Here is an 8,693-nt window from a genome sequence, read left to right as displayed (position 1 = left end):
TTTTTTTAGTAATTCAACAGGAAACAAAAAAAACTCTTTTGATTATTAAAAACAATTATTAATTTCGGGAGATAGAATCCTGATAATTGCATGTTTCATCAAACGATTAACACCCTGATAATTAGGTTTCTCATACAATCATATTATGAATCATCCGTCCTCCTACCAGTGAAGAATTAGATTCGAAATAAAACAGAACAAAATGTTATTACAATTAAGTGTATTTATTATATTTTTATTGATACTGAAGCAATGATAAAGTTATTTTATATAATAAATGTATTAAAATATCTTCTAGCTTATGTGTCATGAAAAGATGTCTTAGTTTTTCTGGTTATATATATATATAATATATATATATATATATATATATATATATATATATATCTTAGTGTGTGTGTGTGTGTGAATATATATATATATATATATATATATATTATATATGTGTGTTGTGTGTGTGTGTGTGTCTGTGAATATATATATTATATATATATATATATATATATATATATATATATATATATATATATATTATGCATATATGTATATATATGTATATACATACATGTATATATATATTTATATATATACATACATGTATGTTTATACATACATACATACGTGTGTATACATACATGTATATATATTTATATATATACATACATGTATATATTTGTATATGTATACATATACATACATGTATATTTATGTATATATATATATACATACATGTATATATATAATGTGTGTGTATATATACATACATATATATACATTATATATATATATATTATATATATATATATATATATATATATATATTTATATATATAGTATATATAAATAAGCCCAGGTCATAAGAAGAAATTCCTGATAAGAATATTTTCTAACCCTAAACATTAGAAGTATATAATTATAGCAATGGGGAAATATTAATGCATTTGTTTAACATAAAATATGCATTTCAAGAATAAATAGCTTTTAAGTATTTTCATAGATCATTGCACAGCCATAAGAAGAAATTCCAGATGACAAGAACATTTTCTAACCATAAATCGTTCCTTGTAAATAATTAGAGAAATGGGGAAAAGAATTACGTATTTTGCTCTAACATTTCAGAAAAACTGTCTCCCTGAAACTTTTTATCTTGTCAAATTGTTCCTCTTGTCTGTGAGGTGTCACTCACTAGATTGATTTTCGGATTCACCTTTTCGTAGGGGAGGGGGTTTGTGGAAATGGATTGTTAGATAGGGCAGGTTACGGGGGGTCTAGGTGGGGTGAGGGGAGGGGTGAGGGGGGGGGGTGTCCATTTGCACGGACAACGGGTATTTCGCATTTAAGTATAGGCTGACATTTTCATATCAAGTCCGAGGAATGCAATAAAACACAGTCAGTCTGATGGCCAGTCTGTTCGCAACGTTACATTTTATAGGACATTTCGCAATTTTCACCCCTCCAATAGCTCGGCTGTTTTGGCAAACCTCAGTACAAACGTTTTTTCTTCTATTCTGTATTTTAGTCTTGCATTTTTTATCCGAAATTTCATACCTGGCGGATGCTCAGGTCTCCGTGTTTTCCATTTACCTTTTAACAGTTCACATTTTCTCAAATAAATAGCCTATGTACTGTATTACGCCAAGATTTTAATTAATTGCCTTGTTTTGATTTATCTTAGATCAGATTGATATTGAAGGTAGATTGATGTCATTATAAAATTGATCTAGTATATGAATGATATAGGTATAAGATTTATATCCGTTTGAAATTGATATAATTTCATAAGACATAGAAATTAATTCAAAAAGTTAAAAAGATAATATTATGAAATGTGTTTTAAATATGAAATGTTATTATCAATATGTAATCAGAATTAATCTGTTATCCGTAGTAAAAGGATATGAAGTCTAAATATATACTTATCAGGATATATTGGGTACTAGATATAAACTGATGCTAAATATGCAGGGAATATTTAACTCAGTTGATACGAGTCTGAAATTGGTGTATATTCAAGTTTTTAATCAAAAATTAATTGATAAAACAAATATTGTAAATAAGCAGTTAAATTGATGTAATTAAATTGATATTATTGCTAGTAGTATATTGATATTACAACTTGTGAAATATTATATTTAATTTGATATCAAACCAGGTTAAATTTGAAACGTCATTGCAATGAATGATACTTGGTTGAAAAATAAAATCAAATTTATGTTTAGCAAACGACTTTTTTTTTCTTTTTTTTAACTTCAGTAGTTTTAAGTCTGTCACATTCAACATTATATTCACCATTATAAAAAACTACCAGGTATATTTAAACAAAACGTATCTGCAGCAGAACGTTTTTTTTAAGTCTGTCATATTCAACATTATAAAAACTACCAGGTACATTTAAACAAAACGTATCTGCAGCAGAACGTTTTTATTCCTCCATACGTTTCCTAACCATTCTCCGATTTGGCTCATCTTCTCACCACCTCCTTGTTAAGCTTGCTTTCTAAAACACCACTCTAATGAAAGATGATTTACGCAGGAAGACGAACGAAAAAACGCCCATTACAGATAACGGCAAGAATTTCGCGAAGGAATAAACCCTGAAGCATATATCTTCGTACTTATAATTTTATGACTCGTGATATCCCAGATAAGCGAAAGAGTTGAGAATAGAGTGGAGATTGGAGAAGAGAGCTAATGGATGCAAGCCTATCTTATCCACATCTACTGAACATTTAAAAAAACGTGATTTTAATCGGAAATTCTCTGGCAAAAATATACCGTTTCTTACCTGTATTTCAGTAAAATACAAGAGACCGTAATCTTTTCCCGTACTTTATTATCTTTTTACGGGTTGGTGCCCGTAATATCACTCCTTTACGTCAACATATCCGTTTTTTAAATGGTAAATTCCTGGCAATATTTTATTTATTTTACGGCAAATTGTTAACTGTGAAGGGGTAGGGCTGATCAATATACGTCCTCTCTTCTATTTCAATCTCCTATTGGAGAGTAGAGCTCATGGAAATATCCTATCCTATCCTCCCGCCCTACTGGATGGTAAAGCTGATGGAAATAATCTATTCTATCCTCACGTTTTACTAGAGCTTAGAGCTAATGGGAACCTCCTACACTATTCTAACGTCCCGTTGAAGAGTAGAGCCAATTAATATCTCTTCTTCTATTCCAACGTTCCTACTGGAGAATAGAGCTAATTGATATCGTCCTATCCTATTCCAATGTCGTAGTGGAGAATAGAGGTAATTAACATCTCCTATCCTATTCCAACGTCCTAGTGGAGAATAGAGCTAATGGCAACAAAGTCATTCCATTCTCATCTCTTAATGGAGAAAATGGGCCAAGGGTATAAAACTCTTATTTGAAGAATTCAGACACTTGGGACTACTGCAAGTCAGGATGGAGGATGTGAGGCTGAAGTTGAGAATAAGATAAAAACGTGAGCTCTAAGACGAAAGAGAGTAAGCAAAGCTTCAGAGAACAGAGATGAGAATATTGAGGTGGATTATGGGAATATGACTTCTTGGGAAAATGAAATAAGAAAGTATGGCAGGCGTAGTAAAGATAACAGAAACGATAAAAGTGTCACAACTGAGAGGGGGTGGACACATGTGGGGAGAGAGTGAGGAGGGCTTGGGAGACAGAGAATTAGATGACGAGATAAGGTGAAGGATGATATGGGGGAGAATAGGTTTTGTGGGAGGAGTATGTTTTTGATAGAAGGCATTGGAGAGAGTGTATCATGCAACCGACCCCTTAAATGTAGAGTATAGCAATAGGAAAGAAGAGATAAACCCTTTTCAATCTCCGCATCCTAGTGAAGAAAAAGAGTAAATAGAAAAGCTCTATCGTGTCCCCAATTAATATATTCTTGTCAATTCTCACCTTCATCTGGGCAATAAGGCCAAAACTCATCGGTCTTTTAGGGATACAATAAACTGAAAATTAAGAAAAACCTGATAAAAGGTTCAATTACTTGACTAAGAGTTTTCCAATAACTCTTTGATTTATTAGATTTTTTTTATTCATTGAACAAGTTATTTTGGTTGAATGGTTTCATGCAAACACATATTTACATATACATATGTGGACCTATCTATATCACACAAAACACACACAAGCACACACACACATATATATATAATTATATATATATAATATATATATATATATATATATATCATCAGTAGTGGCTAGTCCACTGTAGGACAAAGGCATCAGACATGTCTTTCCACTCGTGTCTCTTTATGGTCTTTCTATGCCAGTCTATACCCGCAAATTTTCCTAGCTCGTCAATGCATCGTCGTCCCTTTCTTCCTCTGCCCCTCTTGCAATCTCTAGGGACCTCATTCTCTTATTATTTATATCCATCTACTAACTGTCCTTCTCATTATATGTCCTGCCCCTGTTCATCTCTTTTTCTTACATGATGTTAGATATCCTCTACTGTAGTGTGTGCTCTCGTATCCACATTGCTCCCTTTCTGTCACTTAGTGTTATTCCATTATTATTTTTCCATAGCTCTTTGAGTTTTGATACTGGTAGGACCATCTGATGAAATTTTTTTTTTTTTCAGAGAAAGTGGCATTTTACGTTTCATAATCTCTTTTCGTTTATCAGAAAGGCTCTCCATCCCATGCTTATCCTTCTTTTTAATTTCGGTCTCATGTCCTGGGGAAACACTTCCTGTCTGTCTTAAGAAACGTATATTCATTAACAAGCTCTAGAGGTTCGTCCATAACCCGTATTTATTGTTTCTCTGCATTCTCATCGAACACGATCTTAGTGTTACTCATATTCATTTTCAGTCCAACATTTTCTTCTTTCTGTATTAAATCTTCTAACATCTTTTGTAATTCATCCCATGAATCACTAAGTAAAGTCATGTCAACTTTTAGACACACTGAGAATAATGTAGGAGAGATGTAGGTCTCCCTGTCTGAATCCTTTCTCAGCAGGATTTTTGTAACTATCCTTTATGTAGTTTTAGGATATATGTATATATGTGTGTATATATATATATATATATATATATATATATATGTGTGTGTGTGTGTGTGTGTGTTCCTGTGACTACATAGCTGTAAAAATTCAGTATATAGAAAGTATATTGTACTATAAATGGAAAATGAAGTCCATAAAAAAAACGAGAAATATGACAAAGCTCGGATAATTTTACGTTGTTTAATAAAAGAAAAATAATAATAAACCCTTCATATGAGTTTATCAAATATATCTAGAAACTTCTCTTTCCCTGAAAAAAAATAGAATTCCCTTCTCTTAAAGGGAAACCGCCACGTTTCCGCTAAGACGAAATAAAAAGGAGAAATATTTCACTTATATCCATTAAACGAAAATATCAGTTGCACTTAGAGAAGCCAAGGTAAATACTGCATTGTGTTGTCCAAAGTGCCTTCATTCTCTTCTTATCCGTTCTCTCTCTCCTCTCTCCTCTCTCTCTCTCTCTCTCCTCTCTCTCTCTCTCTCTCTCTCTCTCTCTCTCTATCATTTTATTGCTGACTCTTTCTTATCATTTTTTTATTGTTTGACTCTCTCTCTCTCTCTCTCTCTCTCTCTCTCTCTCTCTCTCTCTCTCTCTCTCTCTCTCTCTCTCTCTCTCTCTCTCTCTCTCTTATCATTTTTTATTGCTCTCTTATCATTTTTTTTGTTGAAATCCCCCCCCCCTGCCTCTCCTCTCTCTCTCTCTCTCTCTCTCTCTCCTCTCTCTCCTCTCTCTCTCTCTCCTCTCTCTCTCTCTCTCTCTCTCCTCTCATCATTTTTTATTGCTGACTCTCTCTTATCATTTTTTTGTCGAATCCCCCCCCTCTCTCTCTCTCTACTCTCTCTCTCTCTCCTCTCTCTCTCTCTTCTCTCTCTCTCTCTCCTCTCTCTCTCTCTCTCTCTTATCATTTTTTGTCGAATCTCTCTCTCTCTCTCTCTCTCTCTCTCTCTCTCTCTCTCTCCTATATTATCTTACTCCATCCCCGTGTTTGAAGGTTGGATGACCAACGTCACGCACAGTTTTGCGCTGCGCTAAAATTCCTCATCTTTTCACAGACGTTTCTCGAAGAAATTCATATCTCTCTCTCTCTCTCTCTCCTCTCTCTCTCTCTCTCTCTCTCTCTCTCTCTCTCCTCTCTCTCTCTCTCTCTCTGTCAGTAAAAAGTTCCATCTTTGTTTAAATTTCTCGCTTCGGAGAGCCACTGTGGACTGCTGAAGCTCGTTAGTGGGTCTTGCCTCTTAAGCGATATTATTTCATCTTTCTTTTTTATCCTCATTATCATCATAAGTCGTTTTTCTCTTTATCAAAGACTGTAATGGTGTAATGGTTTTAGCGGTGGTTTTCTTTGTTAAGTACTAATGTGTGGGTTGTAGAGGACCGGTTAAAAAGGCGTAAAGGGAGATTGAGGATTTGAAATAACAGAGAAAAACTGGTTACTCCACTTTTGATGTATTATACCTGATCAGTCGTCCAAGGAATAGGTTATTATTATTATTATTATTATTATTTTTATTATTATTATTATTATTATTTTTATAATATTTACTGACAGAAGTTAGAGATAATGGAAAGAAGAAATTAGATTCCGAATGACACTGTGGTTTTGCCCTTGAAAACAATCTTGTTGCTTGTGTAGATCATGTTACTCTTTTCATCAATCTTATACCGTGAGTATAGACCTGTGGCCGCTGAATCCATTGATCTAGCTTGTGATTGTTAATAGATCAAGAAAATTGAATCCACTATACCATTTTTTTAAATGTAAATTTTTTCTTTAACTACATGTACCTACTTGAAATTCTAGGAATCTTTCTTGATTGCTACTTCACTTTGCTGGAACTTACTCTGTTTTTCTATTCTTCAGTTGCATAAAAATGGGTACATTTATGAAGTCTTTCAAGATTTCAGGAGAGCTGCATATGAAGAGAAAATGCTTTGATTTTGATATTTTACCATTTATTATATTGTTCTCCTGTCTGGATTTTGAGCAGGTGATTCTCATCTTGACTTGTTAGACGAATATTTGCAGTTTATTAAATTCCTTATTACTGATCTGTTAATAAGACCTGATACCGTCGTTCAATAAATACAATAGATTTTCAAGATCATGAAAATTATTCAAAAAAGTACACAACACATATTTATATATATGTGTATATATATATATATATATATATATATATATATATATATATATATATATATATATATATATATATTATATTATACACACTATGCATATATTAATTGTACACTTTCAGGTGAATGGAATATTGCTTAACTATTCGTTTATAACCAGTTGAAAAACAGCCTCTTAATAGCCAATGTAACTTTAAGCTGAAGATATAATATGAAGAATATTAGGAGCTTCCTTTGACAGCATCCTCTCAAATCTCAATGCTGAAGGTTTATACACTGCATGAACTGTTTACTATATAATAGGTAATAATTATTATACATTCAGTTTATCCATAAAAAAGTAATGGTTATGATGTGGTATGACGATAATTTCAAAATTGTTAAGTAATATATTAGTAATTTTTCCTCTCCATTGCAAGAAATTTATCCTATGAATAGAATGGATCTCCCCTATATAATAAAGAACAAGTCTCTCTCTCTCTCTCTCCTCTCTCTCTCCTCTCTCTCTCTCTCTCTCTTTCGCTCTCTCTCTCTCTATGTATATATATATATATATATATATATACTGTATATATATGTATATATACATATACATAGATGTGTACATATATATATAATATATATATATATATATATATTTATATATATATATATATTTATATATATATATGTATATATGTATATATATATATATTATATTATGTATATATATATATATATATATATATATATATATATATATATATATATATATATATATATATATATATCCCGTTTGCGCTCAGCTCTCCCCCATCCCTCGGGTAGTGGGAGGGGAAGTAGTCATACCGTGATGAGAGTCGCTGTGTGTTTATATCTCTAAATACGTAGCCATAGTTATTGACTGGTCTCGTACACTGGTATATAATAGAAGCGAATGTTTTATATATACGCATGTTGCGTGAGTTTTGCGTGCATGCACGTGCGTGTTCGTTTACGGATACATAAAATTCTCTATTATTATTATTATTATTATTATTATTATTACTTAGTAATTGTTGTTGAATTGTCATTTGTAACATATTAAAGTGATTTTGTAAAGTACAACGAGCTATGTTTAAAGCCTTTTATCTCTTTCTAGTCCGTGTGCTTTTTATTTTCTATATATAGAAATATGTACGCATTTACGCCAAACGGCAATTAGCGGCCGGTTCTAATTACTTAACAAGACTACATACAGCGCAGCTAACACCCATGGACAATTCAATTACCGTGAAGCCATTATGTCAGAGACAGAGGATGATTATATAGTCCCTTCTCTTCAGTAGAAGCCTACTTGTGTTACTTTTATCCTTCTTTAGCAATTTTCTTATTCTCCCCTTAGTTTCTCTTAGAAATCATTATTGTTTTTTATAGTTACTATTATTATTATGATATTTATAAAAAAAAATTAATTTTATTAAATATTGTATTTATTGATAATACAATTATTAAAATTAAAACGTTTCTTCTAAATATTGTCTGAATAAAACTTTTCTTTTGAATCTTCTTTGAATAAAGG

The 8,693-nt window shown here is 31.9% G+C and overlaps 1 protein-coding gene and 1 long non-coding RNA gene across 2 annotated transcripts in view; one reads left to right on the top strand and one right to left on the bottom strand.

The window, feature by feature from the left end:
* LOC137647147 (uncharacterized) overlaps positions 1–8,693 on the top strand; it is a 550,063-nt gene that overhangs the window by 159,814 nt on the left and 381,556 nt on the right. The window lies entirely within an intron of this gene.
* LOC137647336 (uncharacterized) overlaps positions 1–8,693 on the bottom strand; it is a 91,861-nt gene that overhangs the window by 73,839 nt on the left and 9,329 nt on the right. Inside the window, exon 2 of the mRNA XM_068380736.1 lies at positions 3,898–3,950. Coding sequence (XP_068236837.1) covers positions 3,898–3,950 — 53 coding nt within the window. The remainder of the gene's footprint in view (positions 1–3,897; positions 3,951–8,693) is intronic.

This window comes from Palaemon carinicauda, chromosome 9, assembly GCF_036898095.1.
Source record: "Palaemon carinicauda isolate YSFRI2023 chromosome 9, ASM3689809v2, whole genome shotgun sequence".
Lineage (NCBI taxonomy): Eukaryota > Metazoa > Arthropoda > Malacostraca > Decapoda > Palaemonidae > Palaemon > Palaemon carinicauda.
The sequence above is the reverse complement of the archived record's forward strand: the minus strand, read 5'-3'. Positions and strand labels throughout refer to the sequence as shown.